At 45.5% G+C, this 17421-nt stretch overlaps 1 protein-coding gene across 3 annotated transcripts in view; it reads left to right on the top strand.

Annotated features, from left to right (window-relative positions):
- DOP1B (DOP1 leucine zipper like protein B) overlaps window positions 1-17421 on the top strand; it is a 687459-nt gene that overhangs the window by 384554 nt on the left and 285484 nt on the right. For all 3 annotated transcript variants that reach the window (XM_085621292.1, XM_085621294.1, XM_085621293.1), the window contains 2 exons: window positions 10802-10902; window positions 12019-12209. In XM_085621292.1, coding sequence (XP_085477418.1) covers window positions 10802-10902; window positions 12019-12209 — 292 coding nt within the window. The remainder of the gene's footprint in view (window positions 1-10801; window positions 10903-12018; window positions 12210-17421) is intronic.

The raw sequence follows: 17421 nt of genomic DNA, 5'->3' as shown, positions 1-17421 counted from the left end.
CTTTTTCTTCTTTGAATCCACCTCTTCTTTTAAAAGAGCGTGAGGGTGCATTTCTTTTACTGGTTTTTGATATAGTGCATTGGTACCCAGCCATAGGGTGCCTATACGCTTAACATAGTAGATTTTGTCAATTTAGTCCACAAATATATTTGAAATTACAAGACCAAAGTGTACATGTGATGACAAGGACATGTACATTAGGACCAGTGGGTATTCTAACATTGCAAAAACTTGAGATAACAGTAATAAGTGCCGATGTTCTTTAGGTTAAAACAAGACGCTCCCCCACTACTCATTCCCTACCAAATACCTTACACTTGCTATGCTGGTCGATGTCTCAGAACTGTCTTAACTTGAACCTCTCCAAGAATGACCTTTTGAATTTACCCGACAGAGGAGTTACATCTGATACTCTGCCTTGGCTCAGTGTAATGAATCTGCAGTTGCCTGTTGCCACCTCAGTTCGCAATCTGGGCATTCATCTCTACCCTAAGCTAACATTTGGTCTGCATGCAAATAACACTGCCAGCATTTGCTTCTTTTAGCTCAAGACGATCTACAATACCCTTTTTTGGGACAGATACCATCTTATAGCAGTGGTAAATGCTATAAACCATTGAAATGCCATCTTTTTGGCTGCCCCACTGAAAACTAAGCCATCTCCATCTTAATCAAAGCGCTGCAGCACATTAAGCTTGCAGCATCTACAAACGTGAACATATGTCCCCCGTTTTGAGTCAACTTCATTGGGTTCCTATACAGCTAAGGGTCTTTAAAAATTTAATGACTGTCCACCGGGCAATCTACCAGCTATGAAGTTAGTCTCCTGACTAATAACAGAAAAATTTGAAAGGCATAAAACCTCTCTCAAACGAAATACGACTTTACACACATAACACGTAAACAAATAATTATTTCTCACTTGGAATGTGCCAGTAATAGGAACTTAGGGAAAGATCCAATAAGTGATTTTTTTGCTAAAAATTTGTGGCATCAGAACATCTTCATTTGGCGATTGTGCCCTTCTCAGTTGCTGTTGCAAAAATTTGAAATTCATTACTTCTTTCTGTCTGTTCAGAATCTACCATTATTGAAGTGATTAGGGTGTATTGCACCATACTTGATGATGAGGCATATCTGATAGAGACTACTAGCCGCAGATTCCTTAACGTAGAATTATCCCCAGGCGTAAGACTGGACCCGGAAAACTTTATTGCCCAGCATCTTTGCGCGCCGTGGGGCGGAACCTCGCGACTCCGCCCCGACGTCTTCCGCGGGTGTGACGTCAGCGAGGTCACATAAGACCCACCCCGGTGCGCTGACATCAGTTTTCTTCTTTTCCGCCTGCAACATGGATCCGGATCGTGTTCCTGGCCTTTTTTATGCTTTGCGTTTTCTGGTGAATAGTGTGCGAATGCCTTCGGGCTTCAAGACGTGCTCGTCTTGTGCATGCCATATGTCAACGACTGACCCTCACCCCATCTGTATGTGGTGTTTGGGGGAGCACCACGACTCCACTGACTGCGAGGCTTGTCAGCAGATGAAGCCAAAGTTCCGGCGGGAGCGCCGGATGAAACTCCTCTCGGCCCGCATGAACAGGTCAGCGTCGTCGCCGCGTCTGTCCCCCGCGGAAGGCTTCAAGAACCGCTGCTTCCGTCTCTGACATCGTCCCTCTCCAAGGCCGCAAGGGCGTCGCTCACCTGTTGGTAAGTGTCGCAGATTGTCCCCGAGGCCCGGTCCCCGGCCTGTGGGGGCGTGGGTTCTCCGCGGGTTGTGCGGCCCGTACGTCGCCATCCTACCCGCCGTTCCCCGACGCAGGGGCGACCAGAGCCCAGATGGAGGCCTATGCGGCGGCCTTGCAGGCCTCTTTGGCTCCTCCTTCTTCTCCTCTTCTTCCTGGGACGTCTGCGAATCCCTTGCCATGTGCCGGGACTTCTGCGGCAGGTCCGGCGCCGCCAGGTTCGGCTCCAGATTCTGGAGATTTGGTGCCGTTAGGGTGCGGCCCTCTGGGGTTCCCTCCTTCAGGCCACAGCACCTCTGCCTCGCCGCAAACCTCCACGGGGGTCCCAGTGGTGTCGCGGGAGGTTGCCGGGGCTCGAGGCTCGTCCTCGAGTCCCCCTCGGTCCTCTGGGCTGGTGGCGGCCTTGTCCGAGGCCGAGCTGATGCCGCTCAGGTGCCAGCGGCTGCTGGCCCTGGGGGGGCCGGGGCGTGCCGTCGGAGGTCAAGTCGACGCCTTTTCGGCGCTGTTCTTTGGCCACCCGAACCGTTCTCCCGTGGCGCGCGCCGTGGCAGAGGTCGTTTCGGCGTCCCCTTCGGCGCAGGTCGACGTTGAATTGACGCCGGTGGCGGACTCTACAGCACCGTGCCGGCGTCGGATCGTTGATTCGTCTTCGGACGCCCCCTCTTCTCCAGAGGTTCGGCAACTGTTTGTTTCATCTTCTCCGGAGACGGGGCTTTATCCCCGGCGTCTTCCAAGGATGGCTCTTCGCCGTCCCCGCGCCCGCAGTCTTCACTGGAGGCGCCTCAGGTTCCCCACTCGTCGGGCAACCTTCCCCCATTCCGAGCTTGCCCTTTCCTTCCTCCGGTTGGGCTGGGAGACGGCCGGCTTAGCTTAGAGCCGTCGCCCACGGAGGAATTACTTTCCCCACCGCGCTGCCCTACGGAGGCGAGTGCTGCATTCGCCCGGGCTGTTTCCACGGCTGCGGGAATCCTACGCATGGGTGCTCCGGCTGCCCATTTCCCCACGGATCATTTGAGGAGGTTCTCCATCAGGGCTCTGGTGGACGGGAGCTGCTTCTTCCCTTCGAGGCTTCGCTCCATAATTCTCTCTTGGGGGCCTGGGGGCATCCTGCTACGGGGGACCCAGTGCCCCAGCCGCTTCTGCACCGCCACTGTCCTGCTCCGCATGATCCTGTCTGCCTTTCCTTCCACCCTTCTACCAGGGGCCCTCTTTTGCTGACCGCCTTTCCCTCCTTGCCATCGGTGTTGTCTCCCCCGTCTCGGGAGACCCGGTGGTTGGATTCTTGGGGGCGCAACATCTTTGCCTCCTCTAGGACTGCCTTGCGGGCACTTAACACGCGTTGTGTCTTGGCCAGAGCCACTTCTTGCTTGTGGGATTCGGCGGAGTCCCTTCTGTCTTCCGCTTCTCAGGAGGGTGCATGCGCTGATCTGCGGCACCATGTGTTGGATGGCAGGGAGCTGGCGGCGTTTATTCTTCGCTCGGCTCTGGATGTTTCAGAGGTGCTTGGTCGCACCATGGCTTCTTCTGTGGCCCTCCATCGCCATGCTTGGCTGAAGGATAGTGTTCTCCCTGAGAACGTTAGGGAGCGGCTTGTTGCCCTTCACTTCAATGGCGCTCTTTTGTTTCACGCCCCTGCGGATTCTGTTATTTAGAGGTTCCTTGCGGGGCTTCGTCGTCCTCCTCCTCCTCCTCCTCCTCAGTGACCTGGATACCGGTCTGTGTTCTGGGAGGTGTTCTCCCGTTGTTTCCTGGTTCCTAGTGACGAATTGCCCCGGTTGTGTGTTCTGTGTGGTTGGTGTGCCTTTAGGGTTCTTTTGTTGGCCCTTTGGTGCTGTTGGCTGCAGGTCCGGCCCTTTTTTGACTTGTGATTTTGGCTGTTGGTAAGCCCGGAAGCCCTGAGATTAGGCCTTCCATGTCATCTTTATTGGCTGATTGGTAAGCCGTCTGCGGATTTCTCTACAGGTCTTCTATTTGTCCTCTGCTGCGGAAATATTTTCCTAAGAGATGTTCCCATGTTTCCTGGGATGTAACCTACCCTATCTGGGGTACTTGTAGCTATTACATAGCTCTGTCTTGTGCTGGGGAGGTATGGTCGTCCCTTTCGGGCTCCTTGCTCTCCGTGGCGTCCTGATATGTCACAGGTGCGATCTTCTTGCCGACTGTCTTGGGGCAGCTTGCGCTCAGTCTGTCCTTCTCCTTGGATCTACGTCACTAGGCCGGTTTGGCCTGCTGTCTGCGGCATCGTGTTGTGTCAGTTCCGCACTTCTGTCCTGTGTTTTGGCTTGGTCCTCTGTATGGTGCTCCAGAGGGTCTGGCTTTCCTTCGCATCTGTGTTCTGGTGGCCGGCTTGGTACCGTCCTCCGTCTCTCTCTCTCTTTCTTTTCTGCTGGGGTTTTTCCCCCTCCCCGCCTTCTTTCGTGGGTCAGTGTGTGTGTGTTTCTGGCCCGTCCCCTCCTTTGGGGTGTGTCCTGGCTCTCTGTGGCCTCTGCCTTCGGTTGGCGTCTGCTTGTCCTGGGTGCACTGTTCCATGGTGTTGCCTGCTGCTGGCGGCGCATGCCCATGCAGGCCTGCTTGTTCTACTCCACCGTTGTGGTCTTGATGTGTTCCCTTGTGCCCCTGCCTCTGGTTCCGCTGGCGCTTTGTGCACCGGTGGTTTCTTCTTCCGCCTGTACTGTGGGCGGTGGAGCCGTTGTGGCCTTGTCCGCAGCTTGCGGCCGAGGTGTGTTCAGCTCTTTTCTATTTCTGTATATGTGCTTCTTACAGTGGGCCCTGCCTCTGGTTCTACCTCTTCTCTCTGGGTTTGAGGTGGTCCTTGTGTTCCTTGAGGCTTTTAGGGCGCTGTCTGCCCATCTGGGGTGTTGGGCAGTTCTCCCTTGGTTGGGCTTAGGATTTCCTGGCCTTTTCCTTCTTGTCCTTGTGCCATGTCCCCTACTGGAGCCCTGGGTCTCTCCTGGTAGGCCATCCTTCCCTCTGGGTATGGCTAGGATATCTATTCTACGTTAAGGAATCTGCGGCTAGTAGTCTCTATCAGATGTACAAGTTACTTACCTTCAGTAACGATGTATCTGGTAGAGATGATTCTAGCTGCAGATTCCTTCACGACCCGCCCTTCCTCCCCGTTCTGCGAGGACGCTCAGTGTGGTTTTCTGTGTTCGCCTCCCTCTGGGTAACTTGTCTTCTGTGGTGTCCTCTTTGTTCTCTCCGGTCGGGCTCCCCCTTCCCCCACCCTCCTCCAGCTGTTTTCTCTCCAGTGTGGGGGCCTGCTTTTGCTCTTTTTCTCCTTGTTGCTAGAATTGCTGGTCCCCCTGTGGTCTTCTACGTTGGGTGTTCGTTTGCCTGTTCTTTGTACTCCTGCTCTTTTCAGGGGCTCTGGCCCTCCTTGACTGTTTAGTCAGGGGAGGTGGATTGCTGTTGCTCCTCTGTTCCGGGCTTGTGGCCCTTTGCTGTGTCTCTCTCTTTCTCTTACGGCGCTTTACCATGCTTGTGCCTCCAGACTGGCTGTCGCCTTGGCTTCCATGGTGGTTCCCTGCTGTGGCTTTCCTGCTGTGGCCTTCTGGTGCTTTGGTGCTAACTAGTGCTATCGCCTTGGCTTACACAGTTGCTCCTCAGAGGTTCTCTGCTCTTTCCCTGCTTTGGCTTTCCTGTTGTAGCCTCCTGGCGCTTGGGTGCCAACTAGTGCTGTTCCTCACCTTTTGTCCGCGGAAGACGTCGGGGCGGAGTCACGAGGTACCAGCCCCCCGGCGCGCAGAGATGCTGGGCAAGAAAGTTTTCCGGGTCCAGTCTCACGCCTGGGGATAATTCTAAGTTAAGGAATCTGTGGCTAGAATCGCCTCTACCAGATATATCGTTACCGAAGGTAAGTAACTTGTACGTTTGGTGATGCACAGGATGAGGAGTGCCTTAAGATATCCTAATAAGGGTGGTCTGGAGGAGGGTCCTGCTGCAGTTATATCTCAGGGTAACACATGGCTCTCATCGGCTCCTTCAGGGTGGCCTTAGAGGCCAAAATTAACAAGTTTCCCTTGACCGTGGCATATTGTGAGATGACCACAGGAACCTAGCAGATAAAGTCAGACACCTTGAAGAGGTTCTAGGAGACGTGCACCCTATGGTGGACACCCTGCAGAAACAAATGTCGGCCCTCACCAACAGAGTATATTTACTGGATCAGTGAGCCAGCGATGCTGAGGACCAGAATAGGCTAAATAATATCAGAGTGGTGGGCCTTCCAGAGTGAGTGGAAAAGACGGCTGTGATTGACTCAGACACTTTACTGGGGAAGACTCAAAAACGGCCACAACTGCCACCCAGGACTGCAGACGTCTTGTGATTATTTTACCAATATGCAGGTGCTATGCAGAGAAGCTCTGCAAGGATGGATAGGGACAGGTGTAAATTTGCCATAAACTGGAATACTAAAAGTACCGGTAGGGCTTTCACACATGGATTTAGACTGGGCTGTGTGGTTAGCGGGAGAAGAAGAAATGTACATCACAGACACTATCGCCCATCGCTCTTATATCTTAGGTAAACATGGGAGCCCAAACTGGATTCTCTTTCGAAGTTTGGTTTATTGTATGGATGGCTATTGCCATTCTAACCTCGGGTGTGGGAGTTGGGTTTATTTCTTTATCATTAGCTTGGCTCAGAATCCGCTGCACAGGTGGCCCCACTGTGTCTAATGATGAGAAGGTAATGGATAGCTTGACCATGTTTCAGGTAGATGACTGAAGCACCACTTTTGTGTGAATGGCCTACTCCCCTTTCAAACGAAATACGACTTTACACGTTTAACATGGCATAACACGTAAACAAATACTCATTTCTCATGTGGCATGTGCAGGGAATGTGAATTTTGACTTTAAGCCACAAAGTTCTAGCATACTTTTAGAGACTGGGTGTATGTGGCATTTCTCCAAGAAGCACTCCTGGTGAGCCAAGAAATATTTAAATTCAAGAGACAGTGGAGAGGCCAGCTGTACACCACAAGTTTTTCCTCCTATGTCAAGGTTTCCCAAATATGGATAGGAGCGGGAATCTTATATTACTCAGATACCGTACATATCAATAAGGAGGGCAGATATGTGATAGTGCACGGGAAGTTAGATGAAACTATGGTTGACACTGAGCTTTGTTTATACCCCATACATGGAACAGATTTCATTTTGGCTTCCTTAACACCATCCCTCTCTGCGGGGGCCCAGACTCCCTGGATTCTTGGGAGAACGGGGAGTCTACAACTGTGTGGCAGACATGGAATTAGAGTGTTCCATTCCTGGAATTTGTTCATGATTAAATTAGCAAAGAAGCTCACCACGTGGGTAGAGAATTGGCTTCTTGGGGACATTTGGAGACTTAGAAACGTGAGGCGTAGGGAATGTGTTTTATTCCCCAGCTTATGACTTACGTTTCCGTCTAGACAAGCTGATGTGCTTCCACATAGTAAGTGAAAGTCACCAATGGGGAGTGACACACACTCTCAGACCGCATCCCCTGTTATTAATGGTGAGATGAAGCCGGAGATCTGCCCCATTTTTTTTTTTTTACATAGTTTGTATTATTTTCCTTCAAAAATATACCACACAATAATAAAGAGAATGGCGAACATTCCAGTGCCAAAGGAAACATTACTGTTTGCAATCTGGTGCGTGGGAAGCCATAAGCAAACGCAGAGCTACTGTATTCCACCATGATAGTAATCCCTTTTAAGCATTCAGAGCTATTTATTATTCCTGTATATATCTTGAACTGTACCTTAATCTTCTCGGTGAAGGATAAAGACCACCTCAGTGAATTCACTAAGGATTTAAACCTTATGCATCACAGAAAAGAAAGAAAAGAATAGAAAGGAGGGGGGGGGAGTAAAAAAGAAAAGGAAAAAAACATCTAATAACTAATACCATATCCAATATCATATGTGGGAGTCAGTCTAACTACTCAATACACTATACCATGGAGTTTATGATTGTCCTCTGTTGGGAAGGACGGGAGGAGGAAATACACAGGAAGGGGAGAGGAGGGACAGGGCAACATTCTATCAAGCAGCCAACTATGTTCCTCTCAAGAATCACATTATAAACGTTACCTGAAAAGCAACCGGGGCGAAAAAAAGGGGCCAGGGAACATGGGAGTGGGCCCTTACTGCAGGTCCACACTCTCTCATATTCTGCCCAGCTCCGTACCTCATTGCACCATTTGAGTATAGATGGCACTACTCGCCCCTTCCAGTTCATTGCTATCTGCCATGAACGAAGGCCAAATCTGTAAACCTGCTAGTCGTCTTACTCTCGTTCGGGGGTGGCAATGCATCTAGCAGCCATGTTTCGATGGTGCACTCAATGTTCCTACCTGTTGCCTGATTAGCTAACTGTGTGACCAGTGTCCAATATTCCTTCATTTGTTGACAGTCCCACGTCGTGTAGTAAAACTTCTTATTTGCTAGCACACAACAGGGACACTCAGCCCCGGTAAATAGGAAATATTTGTTTATACGTTCTGGGATGGGCAAAGTCCCATGTAAGAAATTAAAATGAATACATTTAAACCTCAAGTTTCGGGATATTTGGGGAGCCGTTGAGAGAATTCGTCCCCGAATGGCTTCATTTAGCACTCTGCCCACATCGTCGTCCCACTTGGCCCTGAGTTCAGTTAGTGAGCACTTCAACTGCTGTAGTAGTGCTCTGTAGCTCTGCTTTACCGCCTTAGTTCTATCAGAAAAAGAACAGATTAGTTGAAGCACCAAGTGCAGGGGTGGTTCCTCTCTGTTATTTTTCCATGTGTTTTAACACAATGGGTAAGTGGCGATTGTCGATACAGTTCTTACAGTACCCTATGTTCAGAAAAACGTTGGAGGACCCCGAGGAAAGAGAGCATTTCTTTTGCTAATATCTGCACCATGGCCCATATTAGTGCATTGCTTGAGCCAAATCATAGGAGTTAAAGAACCGCAGGAGAAAGAGCCTGCCACTCTGGAAGGGAGTATCCACCAACTAGAAGGAGACTTACCTGTAGTCCCGCTGAACTGTTGGGCTCCTTAAGGAGAGAGAAAAACATTCAACCGTCTTGGAGTGTCTGTGCACTCTTGCATATTAGCAGTACATAACATCGATTCATGCATGCGGGCAGGGCAGGCAGGGGGGTGATTTGGATAATACAGTTGGAGAATAAGGGTGCACCCATTACTAAATTCAGAACTCGGATTGAAGTGGTGGCACACACGTAGCTTGATGTACATCAGGAATTTGTGCAACACTATGAGGAATTGTGTAGCCAACAAGGATGGCCACAGAGGAGAACATTGAGGCATTCTTGTATAGAGTATTATTGCTGCGCTTACCTGACAATGCTAAAACAGTGTTAGGCGGGCTCCTAACTGAGGCTGAAATTAAAGTGGCATTCAAGGACCTGGCACGGAACAAACTACTGGGCACAATTATGCAGCAAGTAGCGGAATTTAGTGGGGGGCGCTACAGAGAGGCTTTGTACCAGCCACAACTAGGGGAGCACTTATGGTCTCCTTTCCTGGTGCAGATACCCTTGATGTGTCCTCATACAGGCCTCTCTCCATGCCGAATTTGAACTATAAAATTATTAGTAAAATACTGGTAGATCACCCCTATCTCTATCTACAAACCCTAGTGGATAACGACCAGAATGGTTTCATCCCTAATGGAAACACGTCACTAAACATTATGAGACTCTTTATGGTTCTCGAGAAAACACCACAGGGCTTATTCTCAGATGCGGTGATACTGTTTATCGGCCTACAAAAGGCATTCAACACCATACAGTGGAACTACCTATGCGATGTGATGAGACACATGGATCTACGGGAAGGGTGGGACAAATGGGTCATATTACTATAGGCCGATGCAAAGGCAAGAGTCCGAACAGGCCAATGCATATCTGCATCCTTTACTGCCTTGAAAGGAACCCAACAAGAGTGCCCTTTCATTGCCTATGCTGTGTACATTGGCGATGGAATCCTTCACTAGTATAGTTAGGACAGAGGAGTGCAGCAGAGGCATCCCACTGCAGGACCTCGAGCATGACACTTCACTTTTTGCAGATAATATGCTTCTATATCTCTGAGACTTAACCTTAAAACAGAAACAAGCAGAACTTACTATGACTGTCCTCTGACCTGACCCTGAGCACTAGAAGACCATAGCACAGAATATGGAGGCTGCCTCACATCTCTAATAGTAAACCTACATTGATGCAATGTAGATTTTGTTCAATACTTAAAGATGTGTGGAATCCACACAGATTACACACACTGGGCATATTGAGATTCGATTAATTGTGGAACTATGTGGAAGAACTGAGAGAATACAGAGGTTTGACCTACAGACATGTCCGCCCATTTTGGAAGGGTATTCAAGTTAGTTTTGGGCAGCCCTTTGCATTCATATACTATTAGAGTACTTGGTAATTGCTCTTACATACTACTCCCACTGTCTGCTTTTGGCAGTGTGCTTTATAAACTATCCTCTCAGAAAGGAAAAATGTCAAAGGACTCTCTATGCGCACTTGCTGGGCCGTGTGTCAGTTTTATGAGAGGCGCTGATAATGTTATTGATAATGCCTGCAGCCATCAAAAAACACTGAAAAGACTTTGGGTCAAACTGGATCTATTTCTGCAGCACTTTAAACCACCTTGCGATTCAATGCCCAGATACCTATTTAAAAGCTCTCTGAGCCTACTGTATCATAGGTGAATGACTGCAGAACTCTCCCAAACTGCACATGCAGTCTGAATCCACATTGCCTCATCTTAGCAACAAAGTCAATGTCTGCCTTTTATATTTAGGCTTGGCTTGTACTTTTCGGTTTCTGACAGTTGAAGGTGCTCACTTCTGCATTGCTTGTAAATTCTCTTCTGCTATTTTTTTCTGTGTCCCTGAATAATAATAACAGTAAAAAAAATGTTTGTAATGAAAAAAAGAAGCTTGTTTAACAATATAAACGAATTTATAATGGTTTACATTTGACCTAGTAAAATAAAAGATGCAGATCACCTTCATATTTAAGAGGTGTTCGTTTTTTGTTTTGAAAAAGGGGACAAGGCTGGAAGCACTTTTCAGATTCTCTGTCATATGGCACTTGACTAGAGAAATTCAAGGGAGCAGAGTTTCATCCCATAACCGTTCATTTGACAGGTAAAATTTATCTCTTACCTACTTGCTTCTTATTTCAAATAATTTATTGGTTTGTAAGGATCTGGCGTGCCTGAATCATAACAAAATCTGTAATTTCATGCATTTGTAGTGACAGTGACATATATTTCCACTCCTTTGTTGTGATTCACACTAGTTACAGGCATAATGAGTGGAAAACTGTAACTTTTTTTAGTTTATTTAGAATATACCTGAAAGCCATAATCATAGACCTCAAATTGCCTGTGGAACCGAAATTCCGTACTCAGAGCGTTAGCATAAATATGCTAATAAATGTTTATTTTCCTCTTTATTTAACATGGAGAATATTTCCATGTGAAAAAAATCTCTTCTACACACCGTGAACAAATGAATGGAGATGTATGTAGCATTGTGTCACATTCATTATAACACTTCCTCCTTATTGAATTTGACATAGATTTGGAAGTGCTATAAAAAGGAATTGACATTATTTTTTACTTAACTCTACAGATGTTCTCAGCAATGACAAACCCCCCTCCTATTGCGCTCTTGTTGGACCAGTTTTCCTTCCTCCAACCCATTCTTATGTCGATGAAAAATCAAGCCAGTAATACTCAGCAATCATTGGTGCCTGCTAGAAAACATAGATTCTGAATATTTTAATCCGGGTCCTTCTTTGCTCACCCAATTGAACATTTTGCATCATTGAGTATTACACATTAGTCTAAAAGGTTTTAAGAATATGCCCGCTTAAAATGATGTTTTATTAGGTGAAGAATAAACCTGATTTCCACATTTGATTCTCTAAGGGATTTATTGACGCATACCTCAAGAATAAACGAGGGGATGTTTAGATTTTAGACACACATTCTGATTTAGATTTTGGTGATAATGGAAAACATTTGTCGATTTCTGGGAGAAGTGGTAACTTCAGAGGAGAGATCCCCAGTGGAATTATCTCCGCCATACTAGGCTTATACTGGACAGAAATCCATTAGTGGGTTCTAAACTAGAGTCAGCACTTTTGTCAGAAAGCAAGGGATTTACTACCCAACTCTGTTTGAGGGCCATGGTTCTGACTGACAAAACATTGGAAGTTCTATATGTTGTGTTTATTCTTGTCATTGATGTTCGCAGGTCATTGTTTGTGGTCCTGGACAGCTTGAATTGTTCAGACGGTGCGATTGGCGCAGCAGCACAGGGCTGGCTCATACGGGCTCTCTCACTGAATGATGTGGCACGGATCCTGGAGCCAATACTTCTCCTTCTGCTCCATCCAAAGACACAACGCACCTCCATTCAGTGCCTCAAACCAAAAAACTCAGCAGGTCACTGTACCCTTAGTTTCTTTAATGTAATCAATAAATACAGTAAAATATGCATGAGGCGTATACATGGTGTGCCATTTTAATGAACATTGTTAAGTAGTAAAATGTCTTCACTTGCAGAGCTGTGAATTTGTACTGTGCGAGCACCAGTAGGTGCTTGTATTTGTTTTATCTTTCAATGCTCATCATATTTAGTAGATATGTGGCTTTGCATTATTGTGACATCACCCAAAGCTATCCCCATCTAATCTCATCTGCCATCCTTCTGGCCTCTTTCCACACCTTTGTCAGTTTTACTTGTTCTGTTTTTTACTATTACCACCTCACACCGTTTTTTCCCCTCATTAATTTTCTCGTTACGAGTGTCCTTTTAAATCCAATGAGATGTTATCACTGGGGCAGAGTTAACTGGAACCTTGTAATGAGGCTCTGAGTGCATCCTTTGAGTGTGTTGAAAAGCAGCAAACCTCATTGTGCACACTGTGATCTTTGAAATGAGGCTCAGTTTTGCCTTTGAGTGTTAAAAATCAGCAAACCTCATTGAGCGCACTGATCTTTGCTACTTATCTCACACATTTTACAGCCACTACACTCTGAAGTGTTTCTTTTAGCCAGTTTTGAACCAGTCTCTTTATTCGAGCCTCACCTCAGAACTTATGCCATTTAAAAATGATCTATCTGCCTGTCAGCATATGCCGGGACATTTCCTTTATCAGGTATACCACATCAAACATATTCTCAGTATCCTAATTTTTGCTGTCTCCTTATTATTCATGCCATGGCAGCCTTCCCAGTAGTTGCCATATTCTTAGCAATATTTGATTGCGTCTTTAATAATTAAATTTAGATTTAGATAATCCAGCATAAACAGGGGTCTTTGTTTAATTGTATTTTCTCCTGATGGGGATTCGTTTTCTTCTCGAAATCAATGAAAGTGACATTTAAAGACCATCATGGAAAGGATTCAAATCTGCTGTTACCTGCAAGTTCAAATACAGAAATATTAATGATTATGGGCCACGTGCATCAACATAAGGAATTGCGATTCCTAAATAGCGATTTTAAAAGAATTGCAATTCCTTATGCATGTAGGAATCGCAAAATAAATTGTGATTCCCAAACATTACCTAATAGCGATTCACATTTTAAAAAAAATATATCTTTTTAACTGTAAATGTTCTGATGTTAATTATTTCAGTAGTGTGATGGAAGCAGCTATTGTATGAACTGGCTGCTGGTGACAAGCCCTGAAGTCAATGACACATGAACATCCCTTTATGCATGTGATCTGTCTATTATTAGTTCTATATTTACATTTGAGCTCTGCTAGGTTGGAAATTATGACATTGGTGTTAAAAAGAAGATAGTCCATAGAGCAGGATTCTAAAGAAAGCTTCACAAACCTCTTCTCTTCGAAAAGAGTGTTTATTGTTTGCACACATGCCTATTCTATTGCTGGTTGGTTTTAGCAAAGCATAGGGATAATACTTTATGGAAGTCAGTATCTGTCCATGTTGGAATGAGAGGGTCTGTAGATGATAGACTATTGTTTTGAGGCAGTAAATGATGCTACAGCTACATATGTGGCCCAAAATGGCTTGGTCACTCATTGCAGTTGTGCATGCATCTAACTCTCATTGGTAAGAGAAGAGACACAGAGCACAGTACATTTCAGTTCATTTTCAGATTATTTATTTGCATAGTTACTAAAAACCATTGCAGTGCATTAAAACAATCAATAAAACCATTGATGCACACCGATAAAACCAATAATAAAGTGCATACATGTCTGGTGATAGCACCTGGCAGGTGTCGAGCAAATAAGATTTGGTACATCTTAAAACGCTCTTTTCTTATTGCTACGGTGTACTTAAAAAAGATTATAAGATTATGAGTCAGTTTCTTCGCACTCAGCTTGATACACACAATGTAGTGCAACAGGCACCGCCATCGTTCCATTCAGCCTGATGCCAGGTCGTTTGCTAGGTGCTCACAGTTCAAGTACAATAGAGAAAGGGAGAAGAGAGAAAGGGAGTAGGAAGAAGAGAGAAGGTCTTTCAGTTTGCATCCCCGACATGATATACTATGGAGTCAATCAGGCTTCAGCTATTATTTAGATTGAGTTTATTTGTCAAATTGCCACGTGTGGGTTTTAGAACCGTTTGAGATGTTACTTTAATGATGTTATGTGCGTGGTGATTTTCCTTTTGAGAGGTTCCTGAAATCCGGTTATTTGCTTTGATGAAGTTACAAACGTGACGTCGTTTAAAAATAGGAGTCTCTGCAAGAGGGCCTAATGCCGAGTTCTTTGCCTATGCACACTATGCAATGGAGTTCCTGTGCGTCTTCATCTGTTAGCCTGACTGCCTCTGCAGTCGGAAGCTTGTGGAATTTTTTGTTCTGCCAGCATGAGAACTTTTACCACTCTGCAGTTCAATTGTGTGGCCCCCGGATCAAAGCCTGCCAGCACTGCTTGCCTCCTAGAGCGAATGCCTCTCTGTTTGAAGGGTGCCTTTAACAGCTGTATCCTTTCTTGCAGTAAATCCTTGCGGGTACAGATTAAGTGCAGAATGTCTCCTGTTCCGGTGTCACACAAGCTGCAAGAAGTTTGAGTCGGTGCCCTCCGCCAGGGTGGGAGTTTGTGGGCACATGGGAGGAGGCCCAGTAGATGCCTAAGAAATTTCATTTTTAGGGATTTGGTACAGCCCTGATTGAAATATTGTTGAGGTGCAAGCATTTTATAAGTGTTTAGGGTCATCCAGGCGTGGGATCTGGCTGCGAAGGTAGCCTTGTCCCCCGCCAGTGAGAGTTGTTTTACGGACTTCCAAACTAGTTTCTTGAAGGTTGAATGATGAAACTGTGTATTCCAAAGGTCGGAGCGCCTAACAGTTTCCAGAGATTCCTGTAGGTAGTTTCTTGCGGGAGAGGTATCCCTCTGCTGGAATTCTTGCCATAGAAGTTGTTTTAAGGTATTTGGGGTGGAGGATCTGATCTTGTTCCAGCAGATGATGTAAGCACCATGCCTGGACAAAGATTGTTGTAGTAAGCCAAACTCTAGCCTTACTTGAGCTGACGAGGTGTAGTTTGGCCTGTGTGCTACCTTTAGGAGGGGCATTTCAGTTTATATGTATTGCTTATTAGATACAAAAAACTACATTGAAACAAATAATGAATAGTAGATGCCCAATATACATAATTATAAGGCGTTTTTCAATTGTCGATACAAAGAATATATTGAATACAAACAACAATAAATATACTTCAAATAGTTAGAACGGCAACCCCCTGATCCAGACAGGTATTACATTATGTGTTGATAATAGTTCATTAAACACTGGCCCTTTCATGTAGCCAGCTTAATGAAATATCTAAGAATCAGACTAGGCACAGTATTGATTACACTTGACTATGTCTAGAATTTAACTGTTCACTAGTCCATTTTATATAGTGTAATTTCAGTGCACACCTTTAATATTGGCACCTGATATTATATAACCTAGGGCAGATACCTATGTGTTTGCCTGATTCTTCTTCCTAGTTGCATATTCTACATTACTTACTTTTCACATTCCCCAATGAACCCTAACTGAAGGTTTTAGCTAATAGATCAAGGACGGAAAACTAAACCTCAAATAACCATAAAAAGATGTGGGCGAAAGAGGAAGTTCAAAATAGTTTTGTAAGCTGCTGGTATCCCAGCTTGAGGCTAACTCACTTTAACTCTTCAAATAACACAAACAATGCAAATTCTAGTCCTTTACTGGATAATTCTATGCGTTACTTACATTTGAACCATCCTTTTTGTGAACGGCTCATCAGAAAGTGCACTATGCATGTAGAGATTATATAAAAATCAAAATAAATTCACTGTGTATTTCAAGTTTCTATATGTTTCTTAAATTTGGCACACGAGCACTCAGTCTGAGACTGTTTCTCTCTTAGACATTTGATCATATTATTTACTGATTTACTCATGGCTAGCAGTCCCAGTTCTTATCTGAGCAGCTCTTGTGGAGTAGATTTTCATAAATTGAGCAGTGTAGTCCAAGCTGGGCATTCTTTGGTGTCTATATGCTTTTATACATTGGTAGACCACACAGGAATATAATGATCTTGAGTTTACCAGTCATTGCAATTAAAAGAGGTGTAACAGAAAGGCTCCCATGTTTTACATTAATCATGTTTGAATATTGTGCATTTGCTGCAACTTTAATTTGGAATCAGGTGAGTCAAGTATGCCAAGACAAAAGTATTTGCCATATGTATGCCTAAATAACATTAACTCAACACTGCCTCCAAAATAGAGGCCCTATCCTTTACTTAAAGCTATAGTTTTTATTTCCAAAGTTTGGTATTTTGGTTTTCTTTAGGTTTACAATCAAGTAGTTATCCTTATTGTAAATGTGGAGGTTGCTCTACAGTCTTTGCAGTCCATTCATGGTCTGAACACTAATAATGAAGTCATCACCAAACATAAGAACCAATAATCTAAACACACATGCCCATTGGCCTCATTGTGGTGGCCAGTGCTGGGTTTAGGGAGGCGGCACAATCTGAACAGAGGGCCTAGAGCTGGCGACTCGTACAGGGTGTTTGCGCCTGGAGCCTGTTCTCTGATCAAGAAAAAGGAGCCTAAGATCTCTTTTCTCTCCATTTCATAAATCTATTTACTCCTGGTTGAGGCAGTTTCCTGGAGAGGGATCCATTGAGCACTACTGCAATGTGTGTGTGTTCTCTACCTAGTGTTTGTAGGTTGTACTGTTGCTTCTTTTCTCTGTCGATGCTCTGTGTGTGAGGGAACCCTGTACTGTTGCTCCATGTGCTAAACCTGGGTTGTGTAATGGAAGTGCCATTTCCACAGTTAGTGGTGTATTGTGTGCAGATCCGGGAAGTTTTTCATTAGTCCTGCCAGGACTGTATGTTATGAGCAAAACTGGAACATGCTCTGCTGCTGACTGTGCTTTATGAATATATGACCTATGCATGAGAGAGTTTTGTAGTGCTACTGCCTGTACTTACTGTGCCTGACGTGTTCGTAAAATGTGCACTGCTGCTGCTACCCTACTTCACCTGTTATTTGCATGCGATTGAAATGTGGACTCCTGCTGATCATACGGTGCCTATTCTCTATGTTTATGGGGAGTTTGACACATTGCTGCGCAAGCTATAGCTGTTTTGTAGTTGAGGGAATCTTGCAATGCCACTGTCTGTG

Source organism: Triturus cristatus, chromosome 8 (assembly GCF_964204655.1).
Source record: "Triturus cristatus chromosome 8, aTriCri1.1, whole genome shotgun sequence".
NCBI lineage: Eukaryota > Metazoa > Chordata > Amphibia > Caudata > Salamandridae > Triturus > Triturus cristatus.
The sequence above is the reverse complement of the archived record's forward strand: the minus strand, read 5'-3'. Positions and strand labels throughout refer to the sequence as shown.